Genomic DNA, 23,748 nt, shown 5'->3' with positions numbered 1-23,748 from the left:
CTTCAAAGATAATATTCACTCAACTTAAGCAGAACAAAACCTCTCTTTCATAAATTAGGGTAACCCATTACAAGAATTGGATTAACATTAACGTTCAATGTAATCCGCTCTTTCTCACTTAGCGAAATGAGAGTTTGAAGCTATTTTCACCCAATAGCAAGTATTACCGATCTTTCCACATCTCGAATCAAAATCAAAAGTGCAACTTCGGGGTCGCTCAGCTGGTAAATTCTAATTAAAAAATATGACCTGCCAAAGTTTCCAAGTGCTATGCAGTTGCTGCTGCCAGTATGTTTTTTCCTTCCTTCCGTTCGGTTGAAATGATAGTAGATACTTTGCAGTTTTCCTCCCCTGGGAACACAGCGAAGCACAGCGCAGCATGACCTAGTGATATTTCGCGGAACAAGACTATGCAAAACTATCTTCGTTAGTAGCTCCGAGAGTTTGAAAGCGGGAACACGGGGCAAGAGCGAAAAAAAATCCAACTTTTTCATCCCTTTCGCGCTGCATAAACTATTAATTATTGCTTCGAACTCGAAAATCCGTACTCATTGTTTTGAACGGGACTTTTTGCTTTCTTGCCATCTTAATGGGTATGTATCGAAAGCTTGCTTTCCAGGGAAACTCAACTCGAACGAAGAAGAGCAAGTAATTAGGGCACTCGAGGCCACTTTACCGATTACCGGCATTTTCGATTGCCTTTTCTGTAAAATAGAGATAGCATTGTTTTCATATCAATTTCAACAATCGACTGTTTCAATCATCGATTTTTCAAAATTGTGCCATTATATAGGGTAAAAATGTGACCATTAACTGTTGCGTGGAGTTTTCAATCTTAAAATGTAAAGACTTTACGGAATGTTTTAATTATTTATTAATTGATACTGAAAAATGTTCTACGCCGTGGAAACTAATTTTTCCAAGGACGCCCATTCAACTAATCTCATCAGAACCATATATCAATAAAAAAAAATCAAAATTTACTGGAATGAAAATAACAAGATTCGCTTTTTGTCCAATATCTCTCCAGCTCTTGTCACACTAGAAAAAAAAACTGTACGATATGAGTAACGCCAATCATAACAATTTCAAAATATTTCGTCAAGTTGAATTCCCAGTTTCGTCTGGAGGGTATACATTTCATAGATGAGCGCTGCGAACTCTCTGTCTAGTTTGGCGCCTCCTCGAGTCAAGGTATCAGCGATGGTCTTCTCTTCCGGCCAACTTTCCATCTCCATAAAAGAGTCGATCGGTTCATGCAGGATCATCAGAAAACTCGCAGCAATTGCCAACCCGAAGATGGAATATCGAGCGTACTCTCGCAGGAATGATTCGTAGCTGAAAATTTAAATTTTTGGTGAATATTAAAAATATTTTGTATAACCTAATTACCTGTAATGTGATGGCAAATCTTTGGAACCAATGTTCAACGAAAAAGCTAACGTATTCACCAGTTCATTGTGGTAGGTTTTGAAAATGGTATCAAAATGGCTGTTACGAACATCACAGCCGGTAGAATTGGCGATAAAAACTGCAAAGTCAATCATCGGCGAAGCGTAGCGGAGAGTTTGGAAGTCGAACATCATTACTTTGGTTGGATTCTCTGGATTCTAAAAAAAAAAAACAAAAATACAATTTCAAACTCTCAAAACGCCTGAAAGTATGAAACTATCCAAACAATTCACCTGATGATCTTCAAACTGGAAAGCCATATTGTTTCTTAGATAATCACCATGACAAATCACTGCCAAAGGTTCCCTCGCAACGACACATTTCCTTTGTAAGCTCCAGGAATCATGCAACAGCTTATGCAGTTGTTCCAAATACGTTTCCGGAACTCCTCCGAATTCTGTACTCTTACGAACCGCATCAATTGCACGATCTGCGGCGACTTTCATCACAGTGTTCCAACCCATGTCCACCACCTCGGCTCCATACCGAGCCTCTTTGAATCGGCTTATTATGCTCTGGAATTTATCCGGATGATTTTCTTTCAACCCGTAGCATTCGCCGTGGAATCGACCCAGCTCGCGAGCTGAAATGATTGTAAAATTAAAACACTATTTTTTTTTTTTTAATATGTGTGTAAGTACAGTAGGGTGGTCCTTAGCTATGAAAGCTTTGGAAAGCGAAAGTTTCACTGCTCCAACTTCCTAATATTGATGCTTTTATCAAGATAACAAACTGGACAAAGTTTCATATTGATTGGACAACGCTAACGGCTTGATGTTAAAAAAAAAATATCTTCTCGATTTTCGGTTGATTTTTCTCGGTGATTTTAAAATAACTTCCATTTAGTTTACGTTTCGGTTTACTTTATTAAAAATTTTTCAACCATCTTCAGAAACTAAAGCTATTATACGCCTGCTGGGGCAATCAAATTTTAATTTTCGCAGTCACTGTTGTTGCTGCTGCTGCCGCTAACTGTCGACGCTACTACTTAGCGGCAGCAGCAGCAACAACAGTGACTGCGAAAATTAAAATTTGATTGCCCCAGCAGGCGTATAATAGCTTTAGTTTCTGAAGATGGTTGAAAAATTTTTAATAAAGTAAACCGAAACGTAAACTAAATGGAAGTTATTTTAAAATCACCGAGAAAAATCAACCGAAAATCGAGAAGATAAAAGGAACGGTGACCGAAACCCAGTTTATGTAAAAAAAAAATATGAAAAATTGTACGAATGTCCGTAAACAAAATTTGACAACACTGAAGAAATCCTTAAACTAGAGATAGCCCCTAACTTGTCGGAAGACAAAAAGTAATTTTGGACTAAGCGGAAAACAACCTGAGACCTGAGACCTAAGACCTGAAAACTGAGACTTGAGGGTTGAGACCTGAGACCTAAGACCTGATATCTGAAACCTGACATTATGAGTCCTAAGACCTGAGACTTGAGACCTGAGACCTTAGACCTTAGGCTTGAGACCTGAGACCAGAGATCTGAAGCGAGACGTAAGAAGTAAGAAGTGAGAAGTGACAAGTGAGAAGAAAGAAGTGAGAAGTGAGACCTGAAAAGGAAAGAAGTTCTTTTCCAAGAAACAAGAAATTTCATTGAGATCCTGTGTGTGTGTGTGTGTTCGCTGAAAAAAGCCGTGAGAAAAGAGACGTGAGGCGCTCATATTTCACTTCTCACGTCTCACTTATTATCTGAACATTTATCAGTTGTCACGTCTCACGTCTCACGTCTCACGTCTCACGTCTCACGTCTCACGTCTCACGTCTCACGTCTCACGTCTCACGTCTCACGTCTCACGTCTCACGTCTCACGTCTCACGTCTCACGTCTCACGTCTCACGTCTCACGTCTCACGTCTCACGTCTCACGTCTCACGTCTCACGTCTCACGTCTCACGTCTCACGTCTCACGTCTCACGTCTCACGTCTCACGTCTGACGTCTCACGTCTGACGTCACACGTCTGACGTCTCACGTCTGACGTCTCATGTCTGACGTCTCACGTCTGACGTCTCACGTCTGACGTCTCACGTCTGACGTCTCACGTCTGACGTCTCACGTCTCATGTCTCACTTCTCACGTCTCACTTCTCACGTCTCACGTCTCACTTCTTACGTCTCACGTCTCACGTCACACGTCTCACGTTTCACATCTCATGTCTCACGTCTCACGTCTCACGTCTCACATCTCACGTCTTACGTTTCACGTCTCACGTCACACGTCTCACGTTTCACGTCTCACGTCTCACGTCTCATGTCTCACTTCTCACGTCTCACGTCTCATGTCTCACGTCCTATGTCTCACGTCTCATGTCTCACTACTCACTTCTAACATCTCATGCCGGACGTCTCACGTCTCACGTTTCACGTTTCACGTCTCACGTCTCACATCTCACTTCTCACGTCTCACTTCTCACGTCTCACGTCTCACGTCTCACGACTCACGTCTCACGCCTCACGACTCACGTCTCACGTCTCACGTCTCACGTCTCACTCTCACGTCTCACGTCTCACGTCTCACGTCTCACATCTCACATCTCACGTCTCACGTCTCACGTCTCACGTCTCACGTCTCACGTCTCACGTCTCACGTCTCACGTCTCACGTCTCACGTCTCACGTCTCACGTCTCACGTCTCACGTCTCACGTCTCACGTCTCACGTCTCACGTCTCACGTCTCACGTCTCACGTCTCATGTCTCACGTCTCATGTCTCACGTCTCATGTCTCACTACTCACTTCTAACGTCTCATGTCTTACATCTCACGTCTCACGTCTCACGTCTCACGTCTCACGTCTCACGTCTCATGTCTCATGTCTCATGTCTCATGTCTCACGTCTCATGTCTCATTACTCACTTCTAACGTCTCCCGTCTCACGTCACACCTCTCACGTCTCACGTTTCAAGTCTCACGTTTCAAGTGTCAAGTTTCATGTCTCACGTCTCATGTTTCACGTCTCATGTCTCACGTCTCATTTCTCACGTCTCATGTCTCACTACTCACTTCTAACGTCTCACGTCTCACGTCTCACGTCTCACGTTTCACGTCTCACGTCTCACGTCTCACGTCTCACGTCTCGCATCTCACGTCTCACGTCTCACGTCTCACGTTTCACGTTTCACGTTTCACGTCTCACGTCTCACGTTTCACGTCTCACGTCTCACGTCTCACGTTTCACGTCTCATGTCTCACGTTTCATGTCTCACGCCTCATGTCTCACGTCTCATGTCTCACTACTCACTTCTAACGTCTCACGTCTCACGTCTCACGTCTCACGTCTCACGTCTTACGTCACACGTCTCACGTCTCACGACTCACGTCTCATGTCTCACGTCTCACGTCTCACGTCTCACGTCTTACGTCTCACGCCTCACGTTTCACGTCTCACGTCTCACGTCTCACGTCCACTTCTCACGTCTCACGTCTCACGTTTCACGTCTAACGTCTAACGTCGCTCATCTCTCGTCTTTCGTCTCTCGTTTTTCGTCTCACGTTTCTCGTCTCATGTCTTATGTATCACGTCTCAGGTTTCAGGTCTCAGTTCTCAGATCTCAGATCTCAAGTCTCAGGTTTCAGGTCTCAAGTCGCAAGTCTCAGGTCTTATGTCTAAGTAGCTCAACTTTCAGAGGTTGCCTCGATCCCAACTCTTAATTTTGTATTCATAGTTTAGGCACTTAGCTCTGTTTTTAAAGCGGTTTTCGGAAATTCTATGACACGGTTTTTTACGCGGTTTTTCCGCGGTACGTATACCAGCGTTGAAGAAAACTTTACTGTATTTCAATGGCTCTATTTTTCTTTCAGATCGCGCCTTCTCTTGCGGGGAGAAATAGCACACGGAATTTCCCCCTTAGAGCACCAGCACCTTCTTAGGATATCTTGCATCTTAATTTCCCTAAGCTCCACAATTTCCATACAACTTGCCATATCCTGATTTGCTTAAATAAAAACCATTTAAATTGAAAATGTAGATGTCTTAAATTTAAAACAATTGAAAATAAGATATACTATCATCTCACGACCAGAATTGAAACAAAGTGAAATTTTCGAACATCTTCTCGTTTTTAACGCTTTTTACATAATATGTGAAACACACACATTTTGTTTCTTTTTCTCCACTTTTTTTTAAATGTTGCTCTACTCATTTCCATGATGTCTAAATCTTACACAGTAATGTGTAAAATGATTTATCAGTGTAGGTGCTCTTTATTTGTGTTCTCTGTGTTGATTGGGATAAAAAGGTAGTTGACGTTTATGATACCTACGAGGAACTCTAGTAAACGACTATTTATAGGGTAGACGAATGACAGATTCACTAATTTCTATGTAAAAGTGTTAAATAAAGACATTTGTTAAAAAAATGAAATTGTTAAACACATTTCCGGTTTTCATTTTTGGAAATCATTATCGATGCTTAATTTATTTATCATGCACGTCGAAGTTCGATATGACGAGACTCGTTAAAATCGGTCAACCTTCATTCAAATGGGAACAATGTTTGGATTAAAACACTCACCCGCCAGCAGACAATACTCCAGTGGTAAATTGACAATCATAGGTGACATTTTCCATCCATCAACCGAAAAGTCACTCAACACCATCACAGCCTCCAGAGGTTTTCGGTGTGAGTAAAAGCACCTGCCCGAAAATTGTACAACAGCCACACATCATCATCATCATTATAATAAAGCGTAATTAGCGAGTTCCGAATTGCATACGTAGCTTCGGATAATTTACCTGGGGAACAGGTCCGCTTTGCCTAGGGCCGGAATAATTTCAGTATACGCCAACAGCTCGTTCTCGAACAGGGTATCGAATTGACAGGTCGCGTACATCTCCTCACTGCAGGGTGGTGTGATCTGCAAAAAAAAACAAATTTGACAGTAACAGTTCATTTAGAATAAAATTGTTATTTACTCAATTATAATGAGTTGATTTTTTTTTTAAATAAGGCCGGAACAAATTTCAAATCCTGCTTTTGTCACTTGGAGTTGGACCATCGTGAGGGGGAAGCGGATGGCAATAAAAATATAATGCGAAATACAAATAAATTGGAATAAATTGCATGAAAGCTTGTATGCAACAAAATTGCATACTATATCATTGCACAAAACCAAAGAGTCAAGTTATATTTTATCGAATAATTCAATCAAAGCAAGAATACAAAATAACATAGAATACTTCAAACTTTATTTATTCCCTCCTTATGTTTTTTTTTTGGAAATTTCAAAGGGGGAGGGGGTGGTCGATACAAGAAGAAATTTTTATTTGTTCCAGCCTATCTAAAAGTTTTTGCGCACGCTAATTATAGGCACAATATTCCCGTATGTTTGGATTACGTGCTGCTATTAAGCCTACCCCCATTCTGAAGACTTTGAATATTTATCAATTTTTTTTTCAGAAATCTAAAGTATTTCTACATTTTGTTTCCCAACTAGATCTCAGGACAAATATTTTTTAATGATGCGGAAGTGCGAATTTGATATTTTTTTGTTTTGAGTTGAAAATTTCAAATTTGCGTTTTCTTTCATAAAATATCACATTCTCACATTCTCCTCACAAAGAGAATTGCCAATCTTTTGAAGCTTGGTAGTCTATAATCACACGCATTTCTAAAGTTGTAAGTTACAACCTGTAACTATGACTTTCGTTTTCGAAGTTTAGACCTTTGTAAGATACTTCATGTTAGGCCTAGGATCTATTTTAGCATTGAGCGCGTCTGATTTTCAAAAGTCGGCTAATTTGAACTACTCCAATGGTCTTTATCAACTATCAGGCTCGGCAATATGCAATCATACATTGAATGAAATTGCAATTTTTCAAGTATCGCAAAAGAAATGATAACATTCATCTCTCAACCAATGATCAAAAAGTCGCCGCGCATGCTTTTACTCTCAAACAAAGGTGTTCTAACGCTCGCTTCATTCAAACTGCGATATATAATCTTCGCTACAAAAAAAAAGTTAATGTGTCCTACCTTAATGACCAGCTGGTACTCCCGGGTGCGATCTTTAGCGTTGCTGCTAGCGAGTGTGACCTTGGCCTTGTACGGAACTGCCAGTGAGAATCCGTCGGACTTCAGCGGTTTAACTTCCAGAGACTCCAATTGAACTGAATCGGCGGCATTGCTGACCTCATCATCGAGTTTAAGTTCACCTCGCTCAACCATGCCCGGGATCAGCGTAGTTTTGATGAATTCAATTGCCTTTTCGATGCTGTCTTCCATGATTTTTAATTTTCCAGAAATAAAATTAGCCGCAATTCAAGATACCAGGAAGTTATCACACTACTGAAAGCAATAAGCTGCTGAGCTGCCGGTAACGAACTGTGATTTGTTTTGTGCCCTGCGGCTGATAAAGACGATCTGTTGATGCGAATCGAGTGGTATCGCGCGAAAGCTACTGATAGCAAACAAAAAAAAATAACAGGGAAGAGAACGATTCAAGCGCGAGAGATCCGCAGCGCCACGCGATTGGGCATGCGCCGGTCAGGAGAATGAATGAATCGGAATATCGCGACGTGATTTAGATTTCAGCAAGCGGTGTGTCTCCCGCATTTTGGGTACTGCAAATTTAGAGTGGTTCACGTTTCGATTTATTTTTCAACAACCCATGCGGGAATTTAAAATCAGCAATTATCATGAACTTATTGAGCGTTCATAAGTAAGATGTATCTATTTTTTTTATTTATGTGGTAGTGTTCATCGCTTTTCTAGTGTATAAATCAAGAATCAGTACACATCAATATGAAGTAGAAAAAAGCAAAGTTCAGGTAAACAAAAATGATTAGGCAAGTGAAAACTGTCAATTGGGGTAACATTGAACACTTTTCAACTTCAATAGCATTTAGAACATGGAGGCTTGACTCGCTTCAACGTTCACCTCAATTTTTTTCGGAACGGATAATCGAATCCCATTGATAATCGAGTCGAAAAGAATAAGCTCTTAATTTTTTTTTTATTCCTAAATGATAACGACACGACCTGTATGGCGTTTAACTACAAATATCTCTATTTATACCTTAACTTATACCTATTTTACAGACTAAGCTAAATGGTCGGTAGAAAGCAATGAGGTACACTTTTACTAAGGTGGCGCAAAGGAACGCACACTATTGCACGTCGGAGAGAAAAAAGAAAAATAAACATAAACAAGCCCTGCGTCGCGACGCGTCGTTGTCAGGGAGCTTCATTTATCCTAGGCAAAATGCGTCGCGAAAATGGTCGGTAGTGACGTCACTTCTGTCATGGTAACTATGTTTACGAAGAAAAAACTTTACTTCTACTTTTACAACGTTTCTTTCTCATCACCTCTCTTTCCACCACATTGGGTAGAAAGTACATACTGATACCTGTTGAAGATCGTTGAAGGTTAAGGTCTTATTCACTAAGAAACATGAAATGCATCCTGAGAGAATGAAGGAATCTGAATCAAAGCAATTGAAAGATTCCTTTTAATTCAACCACGGTAAATGAAAAGTTCATATACCAGTATTTCGATAGCAACTTACTACCTTCTTCAGTGAATCAATCAATCGAAAACGTTCACTGAAGAAGGTAGTAAGTTGCTATCGAAATACTGGTATATGAACTTTTCATTTACCGTGGTTGAATTAAAAGAAATCTTTCGATTGCTTTGATTCAGTTGAATCATTCAACCAAGTAGGCTCATACCACAACAGAATGAAGGAATCCTTGAACAACAAACCAACGGACGGAAATCCCAAGTGGCTGTAAGGCTATGATCATTTAGTATCCGGGCACATTATATCACCAAAATAATGCTGCGTTAATAGAGCTCGGATATACAAAAATTTAGTAGCGTTGTGTTGGTTATGAAAAGGACTATCTTGCCTATTTTTGATTGATTTTTAAGTTAACGTGTGTATGAGATATTTACTATGCAAAAAGACATGATAAAAATAATTTTGCACAAATTTGCTCCTTTTGCGCATTTTGTGCCTCGAATATTCTTCTTTGTTGACTCGAAAGCTCATAACTGTTGATTTTTTCTGATTCATTTTCGTACCAAATGGTTATTAAGTATAAGGAGCCACTCTAGGATCCACACGAAGTTCAAATCAACTATCGGAGTGCAACTCTTGATCTTAAATATGGTGAAAAGTTTATGGTTATTTGGGATAACTGAATGAAGACTCCCTACATAATGCAAAAAATCCATTTCCGGCAGAGGCAAAAAGTTTTGCCTGACTAGTAGACACTAAGTAAATAACTTAAATGATCAGATCCAAAGATCGCAATCTGTGCATCCGGTTTTTACGCAATATGACAGATGTGTTCTGATGGACAAAAAAAAAATGTTAAAACCAGATTTAAGAGATCAATTTCTTCGAGATACCAACTCATGAAAAGGTTCCAACCAGATTCCAATTGCTTTTTCCAGGTGAGTTTGTGTAAAATATCATGATTTTGCAAAGGTTTTGGTTCTGTGGTAAAAAAAATAAATCAAAACATGACTGAAAAAAGTGTGCAAAGATAAAAAAGAGACTTTATGAAAAAGTAAGAGTATTTCTTGAAATCATTGATAAATATTTTTTTTTATATTTTTAGTTTTAATGTCATATTAACACCTTCATTTCCTTCATGGAAAGTTTTTCGATCAAATGAATAGTTTTTAAAATACACACGTTTGTAACTGCCCGGATACTAAATGATCATAGCCTTATAACATGAGTTTATGCTATTGCAACAATGCAATGCTGAGGAACTTTAAACTGTCGATGGTTCAATTTCAACAATTTTTGTTTACCTTTAAATACCACAGTATTCCTTTAGCCGATGGATCAGAACATTATCCATATGATTAAATCAAATTATCGACAGAAGCTGATGCAAAATGTTATTACTCGCCCTGATGAATTTGACGACAATGTGTAACTTGACAGCTGCTACACTCAGTGGGTGGGGAACATGGGAAAAGAAATTATGATGGAACTCAGGATCGTATGCAAGATTGCTTTCTTTTCAACCCGAGACACTTTCCTCCGGGGAACTCACAGAAGGGATATCCAAAAAGAACCAAGTTAGACAGGGACGTATCGGGTGGTACCTCGCATGCTATCAACCGGGTCAAAATCTTTAATAAATCAAGATAATTCGGAGCTAGCAAGTCCCAACCTGGACCGTTCAAGAGTGAAGTCTTGGGGGCGGATTTCAGCCAGTAACGTTACCGAGCAAATGGTGTAAGTGGATCAAAAATTCTCCCATAAAGAACAGAAATCCTAATGTGTATTACATTATTTGGGGGGTGTTTATTCACAAATTTGGTTCCCTCATGACGTCACATGGATTTATACTTGCGGTTCTAATACTTTTGGCCAGCCGATCGAAATTTCGCCTTCCGCTGAACCTTGTTGTGTTTTACGGCTGATTTTGGTCGAGTACTTGTAGGCCAAGGTGGGACGGCTGATTGTAACAGCACCGCTTAGGGTATCACAGGCTCTTTACCGGCGTCCCGGAAGAGCCCACGATCCTCTCCAAGATGTCACCGGCGTAGTTAGGTTTTTCACCACGAGGGGACGTGCTTCTTGGTAGGCTCGATGGTCCGTCGGATTTGGCTTTCCGACCGCTTCTTTTCTGCCCGCTTTGGTGTCAGCTGCGTCGTGCTGTTGAGCAAATTTGGTGGAAACACAAAAAAGGCCCTCTTGGACCTGCCAAATGGGTTATAGCATATATCTGTGACGTCTTTTAGTTTACACGTGGTTTACAATTTATATTTTTGTTTGTTTCTCGTTTTACAATTTACCTTTTTAATGTTGCGTTCCGTCGACTTCGGTTTCACACTGAATGTGGTTTTTTGTGTTTTTAACCACTTTTTTAATCTATTTGATATATACATTCAATAAGTTTTACAATTTTTAACAAACATAACTTCTACTAACCGTACTACTTTTAACATTTAGCTTATAAGATTTTAACTAGTTTTTTTTAACCGATGTAAGCCACTTTTACTTGGCTACTTTTTATCTGTAAATATGAAAAATACTTTTAAAACATTTTCAACACAATTTTCACAATTCGAACGAACTTATAACGACGCGCACTTCCGTTCTCTGAAACGGTCACAAGCAGAAAGAACTAGCCCCGCATGTGCAAAAATCTACGTTACATTTGACCGACACACATACGAAGGAGAATGTAATTTTTACGCGGGTGTGTTCGCTCTCCGGGTGATCACACTTCCCCGGCATGAACCCTGCCTAAACCCGACGCCCATGGATATCCCTCAGAGAAAAGTGCCTGCATTTAGGCGTTTAGGAAAGAGGAATTGGATCTACTGTGGTATTACTCTCAACGGAGTACAGGAGTGGTAGGATTTTGTGGCGAAGTCACAAATAGTTAGATTGTACCAAACGGTTACAAATGTTAAGCGTATTGACTTAAACGAACTCAACGAAGACGACAGTGACTGATACCAATTGAACACCGTTCAAGAATAAGACGGTCAGATTGAAATTTCGAATGATAAAGAAACTGTGAACAGTTTTTTGGATCCCAATAATGATTCTTCATGCTATGATGGCGATGATACATTTTCGACAACATCAATTTCTTCGTAAGTGTAGATCCTCTAATTGACATTATAGAAGCCGATGAATTTATTTCCGACATTTCAGCATTGAATGGTATTGATACCTTCATGGATGGCAAAATTTCTCAGATCAGCTTGTCCAATGAAAGAGAGTGCGTTTTTTTTTTCGTCTGGTTTGCTCCATATGGGTGGAGCGTGGGAAAGGCTAGTTCGTTCCGTCCAAATATGCCCTTTTCATATTAGACGAAGTAAAAAAGTTACCTCGATTGTAGAAGCCGAATACATGAAAAACATCCACTGACTAGTGTCTAACCAGATACCGCCGAGGGACTCTCACTCATTCGAAACAACTTTCTCCGGGGCGCATCTCCAAACGAGTCAGGCACGATTAAACACTTTCCTCATGAAGCCGAAACACTTCGAAATTTATTCCAGCGATCACAACTATTGGCCTACAATATGCGGAAGCGATGGATAAAGGAATATGAATCAACGTACAAAGTGGCTTGGAGAATCGGATCCATTGAAAGTTGGTGATTTGGTTTACATCGTCGATGGTGGCAATCAGAAACTTTGGATTAGAATACTTAGTGGATGCATTGATCATGGCCGGTGATAGAAGGATTCATGGGTAAAAACCAACAGCGGAAGGTTGAAGCGCGGTACGGCGAAGCTGGCAGTTCTGGAGATAAGTGGGTGTAAAGCCGATCAACCAGAAGTGGATTCCGGAGTTGGTTTCACCTATCGAATAACTTTCAAGCGGGTACCAATGATGTTTAGCTGAGACGTTTGAAGGCCTATCCTGTCATTCGTATAATGATTTGCAAGACAGTCGTCAGGCATTCTCGCAACATGTCCTCCCAGCGTATCCGGCCAGCCTTCACCACCTTCTAGATACTGGGTTAGCCCTGGAGTCACGCGTGCTCGTGGTTTATCCTTCGCCTCTACACTCCGTTCTCCTGCACGCCACCAAAGATGGCATTCAACACTCGTCGCTCGCATACTCCTCCTCGAGCAATATTCATGCCTCGTGTCCGAAGAGAACAACCGGTCTAATGAGTGTCATGTACAAGTTACACTTCGTGCGAACTCTAAGTCTTCTCGACCGCAGTTGCTTGTGAAGTCCGTAGTAGGCACGACTTCCGTTGATCATTCGCCGCCGGATCTCACGCCTGGTGTCACTGTCTGCGATCACCAGTGAGCCAAGATAGACGAATTCTTCGACTATCTCCAGCTCGTTGCCGTCGATCGTCACCTTGTTATTACTGAACAAGCGGGTTCGGTCGGTCTCGGATCCGCAGGTCAGCATGTATTTCGTTTTGGACGTATTAATCATCAACCCGATCCTTTTAATTTTACCAATTTGAAAAACGAACACACACATATAGGATCTCAGTGAAACTTCATGTTTCTTTGAAGAGATCTCAATTTTACTTAAGACTAAAGCGTACATCCTTCAAGAAAACAATGGCTAGCACCTTACTACACCACCAGCCCACAGAAAGAGTACTATGTATGCCGTGACCGAGACTCGATCTCATGATCTCTGGCTTAGAAGACTTAAATGTTATCCTCTAGGCCACGGTCGGCGACAGCCTTTCTGCTTCGCGTTTCAGTTGGCGGTAGATCTCCTCCACCGCCGCAGATGATCTGCAGACTGTATCAATGTCGTCGGCAAAGCAGATAGTTGTTTTTCATAGGTGTAGTTGTTCAAGAACTGAAGCCGAAAATTATTGCCCTAGTTGAAACGCATTTAACGGAAGATTTGAACTCAAACACATTGGATATAATTGGTTACACCATGATTCACTGCTTTTCGCACTCAAGACATACTGGAGGTGTTACGATGTATATACAGAATATTTTCAAAATTGACATTCTGTTAAATGCGTATGCTGAAAAGAACTGGATACTGGCAGCGAAACTAAGCGATGGTAAAAGACAGATCGTCGTTGGAGGAATTTATCATTCCCCGAGTGCAAGTATTGCCCGTTTTTTAGACATCCTGGAAAATCATTGGCTGAGTGAAATGGTCGCAGATGAATTTGACAACATCTTCTGTGGAGATTTTAATATAAATTTCAATAAGGAGGCAGAGTGCAGAGCTTTGAAACGGGTCATGGAGGCAAATTGCTTTCGTCAAATCGTAACTGGAGACACAAGGATAACAGTTACCAGCAGTTCCAGAATAGATTTAGTTTTTACTAATTTTAACAATGCAGAAGCGAATATTCTCGAAGATTTTCGCGTGTCAGACCATGAGACAATTAGTATTTATGTTGGACTTGGGAATAGCGAAGACATACGTGAGGGCTACCACATTGTGAACGACTGGAGTCGGTATAATGCTAATGCATTGCGTCAACTGCTTGAGTCAGGTATGCCAACCTTGAGATGCGCAGACTTTAATGAGTCGGTAAGACGTTTAGATCTTTTATTAAAAAACAGTGTTAATGCGCTCGTGGAGCCGAGAAGTGTTCGTAAAAAACTGGTGCTAAATGGTACTGGTACGGGTACTAAATGGTACTCCAGAAGTCTTAGTGAAATGAAAAGGCAAAGAGACAAACTGTATAAACTCTTTCTAAGAACGAAATGTGAAAGAAGTTGGCGTAAATACACGATAGTGAGAAATGAATATTCTCGTAAAATTAAAGAAGCAAAAAATCAATCTTTTCAAGAGGAATTAGAGAGAAACAAATCCAATGGAAAACTTATCTGGAAAACGATAAAACGATTAATAAGTTCAAATAGTGCCAAAGCTGATTCGATCTTGTTTGACGGAGCTGAAATCACAGATGAATCTGATATTGCCCAGAAGTTCAATGACTTCTTTATCGATAGCGTTATGGAAATTCATGACAGTATTCCGGCAAGCTATAATAGCTGCTTGAATCAAATTAGTCACAATGGTGGAAACTTTCACACATTCGAAACGATAAGTAGTCAAGAGTTTGATGAAATAGTGAACAATATGAAACCCACGGTGGGTATCGACAATGTTTCTCTAAAAGTTTTTAAAGATTCATTACCTGTACTAGCAATTCCATTGAAAGATGTCATAAACACAAGTCTTCGAACAGGAATAGTACCTGATACCTGGAAATGTTCAACAGTGATTCCTATTGAAAAACAGAAGAATGCACGAGAGGTTTCATCATATCGACCTATAAACATGTTGGAAATCCAAGAAAAGGTCCTAGAATTAGCAGCCAAAAAGCAATTCTTACGCTTTATTGAGCGTGAAGACATTTTGATCGCTGAGCAGTCAGGATTTAAGAAGCAGCATTCTACTGAATCTGCTGTAAACCTACTACTTCGTAATTGGAAAATTAATATTGAAGACGGTAAATACACAGTTGCTGTGTTTCTAGACTTCAAAAGAGCATTCGAGACAATTGATCGATTAGAACTCCTAAAAGTGCTGATGAAATATGGTATAAATGGTACGGTTTTAAACTGGTTTAAAAATTACTTGAATAGCAGAATGCAACGAACAAAATATGGTTCATCTTACTCTCAATACAGAGAAAACAGTCTAGGGGTTCCCCAAGGAAGTGTATTGGGTCCCTTGTTATTTATACTCTACATAAATGACATGAAAAAGTGCTTACGCCATGGCAGCCTTAAACTGTTCGCAGATGATTCCGTTTCTTACTGGAGTGGTAAAGACTTAGATCTCGTGATGTCAGAGGCAAATTCAGATTTGAAAAACATTGCAGAGTTTTTGAAGCATAGAAAACTGTGCCTTAACTTAAATAAAACCAGCTGGATGATTATTGGAAATCGACAGATTGGAGTTTGCCCAGAATTGTTTATTGATGGTTGTGTCGTCGAAAAAGTACGTCAGGTTAAATACCTAGGAATACAAGTCGACGAAAAACTAAATTTCATAGCTCACATCGACTACATCATAAAGAAAATTGCCATTAAATATGGTGTACTTTGTCGAATAAATAGATATATGACTTTTTGGTCAAAAATAACTTACGTGAAATCTGTTATTATGCCACACTTTGATTATTGTGCTACGATATTGCTTCATGCATCAGAAACACAAACAAAGCGGCTGCAAAGAATACAAAACAAAATAATGCGAGTAGTTATACGATGCAACAGATATACTCCTAGTGCTTCAATGGTTGTCAGTTAAGCAGAGGATTGCGTATAACAGTTTGATTTTTATCTACAAAATGATTAAAGGGTTGCTTCCAGCTTATCTATCAGACGGTCTGCAGTACGGAATTGATATACACGGATACAATACCAGAAGAGCACACGATTTCAGATTACCAAACACGAAAAAAGAGATGACAAAACGTTCTGTGTTCTATAACGGACTGAAAATGTATAACAACCTACCGCAGAGCATCAAAGACAGTCCAAACTTAAAAACTTTTAAGAACCTGGCAATAAATTACGTGAAACAGATAATTTGAGAAAAGGACTAATCCTAAAAAGGATAATACAATAGTGATGAAGATCTGATGAAGCATCAGATAGAAATTGTACGGTGATGGACATACGCGGGAGTAAGACGAATAAGTCGTACAGAAATTGATAAAATAAAGTAAACAATATATATTATCCTAAGGATAAACTGTCCCTCCCACTTCTAAAGATGCGTATGGGGTGGAGGAAGGACCCAAATGGGCCTGTGGGACCATCACACAAAAAAAAAAAAAAAAAAGATAAGTTGACTGGATCTGTTGAAAATCGTGCCCGGCATTTCGCCCACAGCTCTTCGAATAAAACCTTCTAGAGGCACGTTGAACATCATGAAGAGTAGACCTTCGCCTTGTCGAAGCCCTCTGCGCGATTCGAATGAACTCGCCAATTCACCTGAGATCCGCACACTGTACTGCGTTCCATCAACCTTCGCCTTGATCAGTCTGATCAGCTTCCCGGAAAAGCCGTTCTCTTTCATGATTTTCTCGTCACGGTCAATCGTCTCGTATGCTGCTTTAAAGTCAATGAATAGATGGTGCGTAGGGACTTGGTGTTCACGGTCTAACCACCAAGGCATGGCCAATTGAGAAGCTTCCAAGCTAGAAGCCCGTCACGATCTCCTCGAATGGTATCTCCTCTTTCGTTTGCTGCAGGAAAGATCATATCTGAATACGTGAGACCTTTAAACAAAGATCGCATTGCTTTTGAATTGTGGTGTCATACAAGGCCCAAGACTTTCCATTAGCTTGTCAAGTTTGGTTGACTATCTCGCTCTCTCCGTTCATCAACTTTCCTGAATCGTATTAGATCGCGCATAATTTGCGAGAATTCTTCGACTATAGCACGCCACAACTGATCAGAGCGACACATTTCACTCACAATGTTTTCAGCGTTCAAATCTTGAAGTTGTTGACGCCTTGAATTGAACCAGGGGCAGACAAAGATAGCATGTTCTGCCGATTCCTCCGTCTCTACGCATTCCGAGCAATAAGGCGAGCTGATAAGCTTAAACCGATGAAGGTATTGCTTAAAGCACCCATGACCCGAAAGGAACTGCGTCAGGTAGAAGTTGACCTCTCCATACTTCCAATTTACCCAGTCTGAATGTCGCGGGATTAGCCTATGCGTCCATCTTGCGTTGTTCGATGCGTCTCATTGCTCCTGTCACTTGAGCATTGACGCTGCTAGTTGAATTTTACCCACTCCTTTTACAGCTCTTGCTTTGTAACTCTCCATATCCTCCACCAGAGTTATATCAATGGAATCATGCCCGCGATGAAAAAAGCTGCATCTGCTGATATGGTCCTGAATGCACAGGAAACTCTCATGGCTATCAGCCGATGTGTGCTCCGTAATTTCCATCAGTTGCGCTCTTCTTCTATCCCGGAGCTCCAGGCCGCTCCTCCGTATCGTAGTTTCGACAATGCTATGCTCGCAAGGAGACGTCTTTTGCTACTCTTCGGACCATGGCAGTTCGGCATCATCCAGGCCAATGAATCGGTGACTTCCGATGTACTTAAGCGATTGTCGATCATTACTCCAAGGTATTTCAGCTGCTGTTTCGAAGATGTCGTGTGACCTCCAACAGTAATCTCCAACAGTGATGGTCGCGAGCAGAACTTCAGTTCTGTGGTGAACTATCTGAAACTTAACTCCCTCCACTCAGATGCTAACCCTTTCTACGGACACCGTTGCAAGGTCTTCTACCACCTCAATTGTTACGTCGGTAATCATGAGCACGATATTGTCAGCAAATCCGACTATCTGCATGCTTGCTGGAAGTTTCAGCGTTAACACCTCATTATACATGGCATTCAAAACACAGGTTTGAGTATGGAACCCTGTGGAACACCCGCTGTTAGGGCCGCAGTTTCGGTTTCGTACGTCAGGATTTGATTTTCCACAAAGCATCCTATTATCCTGCAAAGGGTATTAGGAACACGCATCCTGTGAAGCGCTTTGGCAATCGTTTCCCAGCGGGCATTGTTGAAGGCATTCTTAAAATCGATCGTCACAATGCACAGTGGTCCAAAAGGGCTGAAAGTGGAACTTTTTTCGTAGCGCCTCTGTCTTTAATCTTATCTTTTAAATGTTTTCAGAACATTTGCTTCTTAAAACATGCTCCATAACTTGAACGCACCGAAAGTTATTCAAAGTCCACTATAAAAAAATAGAAAATTCTAACTTTTTTATTTCAATAGATAAAGCTTTACTTTAAACTACAAAGTTGTAGAATACGTGAAAATATGAAACTTTGTTGAATACATCAAAATCTATCTATTTTCAGAACAGAGTTACAAAGTTTTTATATTGAAAGTTATTCAATAGTTAGTTTTTTAATCTTAACTATAGTTAGATGAGAATTTACATGAATAAGATGTTCTGAACATTTGTTGGGGCATTTAAATCACACGTTTTGCTTAAGGTTTCAACATTCTACGACGTTTCCTAGCCAACTTATTTTTACTTTGAGTTTTATTTTTACTCAACTTTCCGAGCGTTTATTGCAAAAACTTGCAAGTGAATTTTTAAAGCTAATGAACCACATTGAAGCTTGAACTAAGAACAACAAATTTGTGTTGTTGTCATTTGTCTCCACGCGCTTATATTTGAACACAACAAGTATGTATATATTTGATATGTTTTACGTTTTTCCATACAATTAATATTCTTATTTTTAGTGCATTTTTGGTATTGTTATTATTTTTAGCAAAAACGTAATTTAAAAAACGCCCCCCCCCCCATGTATGGGTCCTATGCATGGGCCCTTCTCTAATACCGTTTCTATCGAAAACAGAGTGCAGTATTGAGTTCAGAGGAGATAGTTAAGGCGGCCGCACAATAGCCCGTCCGTCGTCGCGTCGCGTTGACATTTAATTTTGAGGATGCCATTTTCAGTTTGAGTCACCACAATGGTGCGTCGCGTCAGTGAAGGAATTGCACTAAAACGCAAAACTTGTTCTAAATAGCAGCGTTCTCCAGCGTCGACGTTCTGTTTTTGAAAAAAATCGAAATAGTATCGCGTCGTGCTCCGACTTTTTCATGTTTTTAAACGAGAAAAATTGGAAATATTATGAAAAATTAATAAACAAACACAACAAGTATCATTGGAATGGAAAATGACATAAAATATCTTCAAAGTTACTATCTGAAATCTAATATTGAAAATGACCAAAAATATTTTAAAATTACAATCTGAAATCTGAATTAAAAAATCAGAAATCTACAATTTTAATTCTGAAATTTTCTATTCTTGATTTGAATCTGAACCTAAATTTGAATTTGTCATCTGAATTCACATGATTTTTGTTTTATGTACGGTTTTAAAAATCTAAAAAAATAAATTTCTCTTCAAGTATGCACGCACAATGACAGAACCAAACTTCACTTGATTCAATAGGTACTTGGTCCTTGCTAGTTCTGCATTCTGGGCAAATGTCCGACTGGAACATCAACGAAGCAGCGTCCGGGATGAGAATCGAAATCGGTACAGCTGTTGATTTTCCCGGTTACAGTTCAACCTTTTTTAACTAATCCACAGTGCTCTGCCGCTGCATCTTGCTGGTTGCTCAGGCATTCGTTCTCGGCCGTTTTCCCCCGTAGGATCGCTCGAAATTCATCAACGGTCAGATGCCGCTCAAAATCGGAAGCCTGCGAATGATAAACACTTTTTTTTCCTTGAAGTTGTTCTGCTTTTGGGACCGCGGAACCGCTAGGGTCAAAAACTTAAAATCTTTGATTACTGTTTTTAGTTTGAACTTCCTTATCTTAGCCTCCGGTTCCCTGTTCCGGTAAAGATTTGCGTCGCACCAAGGTCTGACGGTACCGGCGCCGGTTGACCGACGTGATGGGGTGAGCCAAATTCTTCATCGATTGGCCCGCTTTTTGAATGAAGTTTCTCACAAATCAAATCAAGACAAACTTTGGATAAAACGTTTCTTGACGTTGTATTGTGACGCAAAAAACGTCGGTTGCTTCGCGTCAGCGTTTTAGTACTCAACGACGGCGTTGACAGCTGACGCGACGCGACGTCCGACGCGGTATTGTGTGGCTGCCTTTACAGTTCAATCATTCAGCATTTCATGTTTCGACAAAATAAAAAAGCGATAATAGACTAAAAATAGATGAAGGTAGAATACAGTTTCTTTTCCGCTAGTTTTTTTTCCAGATCGTTAATCAATTTTCTTTTCGGAAGGCAGTTGTTTATAATATATCAGGAGCTTTTAAAAAGTAAATTTAGTTCAAAAATGACAGACTCTGTTATTTGATGACAGCAATGATGACTAATAATATTCCTTCAATTTTTTTAAAAAGGAGCTTAACAATTTTTGACACTAGCCATTTTTTTTTATTTCTTCTTCAATAAAAATAAAATGCAAAAAGTTGAAATTCAACCAAGTAAGCTCACAAACACAACCGAATGCAAAAAGTTCACTACCTTTTCTAAGTTGCTCTTTACAAATTCTTATCGAGCTTTGACTGAGCATTACTTATCATTTCGTATATTTGCCACTTATGACGAAAAGCTTAAACAAGACACGCAACTCATTATCTAATAAATAAAAATAAATAGAAAATAAAAATAAATATTTCGACTGCGATAAGAAAATTTTTTTTCTACCAGGTACTTGTTTAGTGATCGTTAGGCACAGTATGTTTAGGGTATTTGAACCATGAGTTTGCATGTTTGTGGTTTCACAGACGTTAATAAAATGAAACCTGTTCTACTTCAGCGTTTGATTTAGAGTGAGAGTGGTATCAAATTACGGAAATTCAACCTCGGCCTATCTACCTTTATCACAGATTCCGAACCCATTACATTAGTCAGTCCTATTTTGACCGTTGTCCAGAAACGTCTGTCTAAATCAGAAGGTTGTACTTTGCTTAGTCATGGAAGATTTGGACCGGAAAAGGCAATTTCTTCAAACCGATCTGGTAACAAAAATTTGTTCATCTAATGATGAATTGCTCAACGTTCAGGTGGAAGAAACTGATCTTCAAATGCAAGGACACTTCGACGGATTTATGTCTTCGATATTTGAACTTAAGGTTGCGATTAAAAGAAGCAATAATGGGTGAATATTCATGATGGTTATTTGTTAAGAGAGACATTTTCATTGAGATTGTTTTTTTTATTTCAGAGAAAAAGAACTTTTGAAGTTGCTCGTGAAAGTGATGAAAGGTGACGAAAAATTTCGACGAGAATCACTGAGTCTTATTTTGTTTCCGAACGAAATAAACGTTTACAAGAATGTGATACCGCTGTTCAGAGCTCTGATTGAGAAGAGCAAAGCTTCCATCAATTTTCGAACATGGTGCCCCAGAATCTATTATGCCGATCAAGGAAACTTCCCGAACTATAGTGACCAATTGGAAACGATACTTGTGATGCAAAATGTTCAAGAACTTGGCTATACAAGTGGTCCTAAACTTGACTTGGATAGCCAACATCTAACACTGATGGCTCGAAAAATAGCTCAGTTTCATGCATGCAGCTACGCGCTTAGAATTCTGGATGAGGTTAAATGGAGTCAATTGATCGAAACGATAATTCCGTTGAATTTTATTGAGAATGGAAAGATCGTTTTTGAAAGCTACGATATTATTTTCAAAGCGACACAAACGAGAATTTACAGGTATTATGATGCAAACCCAAGTATTTTCACCTCTGATAAAGAAAGGAGTGATGTGAAAACTATTCGTGAAAAGTATGGAAGCAATCCTTCTGAGCTTATGCAGCGGTGTCTTCAACAGGATAAAACTTTCTCAGTTATTCTACATGGCGATTACAATCGGAACAATGTACTGTTCAAGTATGAAGAAGGCAAAGCAACAGATGTTATGATGATTGATTTCCAAGAAAATCGTTACGGATCTCCGGCTCTGGATCTTTCGTTTTTCATGTATATGAACATGACTACCGAAACGAGAAATCAATGCTGGGAAGATGTCTTGAAGGCTTATCACACAGAACTTCTTCGGTGTCTTCAGGAACTTACAAACCTCCCTACCGATGACATCCGTTTGCAGCCTTACAGGTAATTTTAATGATTCTATAAAAATATTAATCATCATCATCTAATAATCATTTTTGTATTTCCTTCAACAGCTTCAACAACCTGATGGCGCACCTGTCGCGGTATTTCATATACGGAGCGATGATTGCGATCAAATTTCAACCGGCTATGCTGGCAAGCACGAACGAAATTTCGGCGATTACGCATTATTTTCACAATGATATACACGCGCCCGAGTTTAGTGAACTGCTGATAAGAGCTGGTGGAGTTACGGCGACACATCGCATAGCCGAAATTATGCTGCACTGTTCCAAGATGGGATATCTACAATTTTTGCATGAATAGAATCTCGAGATTTATGCATCTTATCAAATATTATAAAACAGATCTACCTCAATAAAATTCAATATAGCATACAAGATAACATTTAAATGCAAAGAAAATCAGAGTTGATATGCTGATGATTCTTTTATGGTGAGTTTAGTTTCAAGAGAATTTAAACGGCTATGACTTTTTCAGGAAGACTGTAAATGTCATCTTAAAATCTGTTCAGTTGTGTAATTTCAATCAAAACAAAAAAGACGGTTTAATGGCATAGCCCTACCCATTAAGCAGGGTCGATTTAGAGTCATTTTTAATTACTCAAACCTTCGTTTTGGTTCAATACTCATCGATGATTTATTACAGAATTGTTCAAGAACGTTTACATGAGTTTATTAATAATTTTCAATAATTTAAAGCATTTTTAAGTTCAGCTGATGCCGCCATCTTGGATTTCAAGATGGCGTCAGAAAACAAAAATCAACTTCTTCTAGCCTATCCCAATTCACAAATACTCATATTGTGGAGGTTTCATGCGATATTCAATGATTTAAAGCATTTTGGATTCCAAGATGGCGTCAGATATTGAAATTCAAATTCTACTCGTTTAGCCCTTTCATCTTTTACCCCATATTGTGGATGTTTTATTAGATTTTGAGTGATTTATAGCTTTGAAAAGAAAAGCGGTAGCCGCCATCTTGGATCAATGACTGCTACAGATAGCGAAAGTCAACTTCTTCGTGTTATTCCTTCCACTCAATTCTCATATTGTAAGAATTTCATTAGATTTTCTGTGATTAAAATTATTTTAATGTTCAGCGGAAGCCGTCATCTTGGATTTCAAGATGGCGTCTGATAGCGAAATTTGACTTTCATTCGTTCGGACCTTTCACCCGATACCCATATTGTGAGAGTTTCATGTGATTTTTAGTCTTTTACAGCATTTGAAAGTTGAGCGGAAGC

At 39.6% G+C, this 23,748-nt stretch overlaps 2 protein-coding genes across 2 annotated transcripts; one reads left to right on the top strand and one right to left on the bottom strand.

Annotated features, from left to right (window-relative positions):
* Positions 1–856: 856 nt before the first annotated feature.
* LOC129755674 (uncharacterized) lies at positions 857–7,936 on the bottom strand. Its single transcript, XM_055752292.1, has 6 exons — positions 7,429–7,936; positions 6,189–6,310; positions 5,968–6,089; positions 1,686–2,035; positions 1,393–1,610; positions 857–1,338 (listed from the first exon to the last, which is right to left on the bottom strand). Exons 1-6 carry the CDS (start codon positions 7,675–7,677, stop codon positions 1,089–1,091), a joined length of 1,311 nt encoding a protein of 436 aa, XP_055608267.1. The 5' UTR covers positions 7,678–7,936; the 3' UTR covers positions 857–1,088.
* A 13,272-nt stretch (positions 7,937–21,208) lies between these two features.
* On the top strand, positions 21,209–23,109 carry LOC129756255 (uncharacterized). Its single transcript, XM_055753062.1, has 3 exons — positions 21,209–21,522; positions 21,589–22,485; positions 22,557–23,109. Exons 1-3 carry the CDS (start codon positions 21,338–21,340, stop codon positions 22,807–22,809), a joined length of 1,335 nt encoding a protein of 444 aa, XP_055609037.1. The 5' UTR covers positions 21,209–21,337; the 3' UTR covers positions 22,810–23,109.
* The last annotated feature ends 639 nt before the right edge of the window (positions 23,110–23,748 follow it).

The sequence above is a fragment of the Uranotaenia lowii genome, chromosome 3 (genome assembly GCF_029784155.1).
Source record: "Uranotaenia lowii strain MFRU-FL chromosome 3, ASM2978415v1, whole genome shotgun sequence".
NCBI lineage: Eukaryota > Metazoa > Arthropoda > Insecta > Diptera > Culicidae > Uranotaenia > Uranotaenia lowii.
Note: the sequence above shows the minus strand (reverse complement) of the source record. Positions and strands in the feature narration are given on the sequence as shown.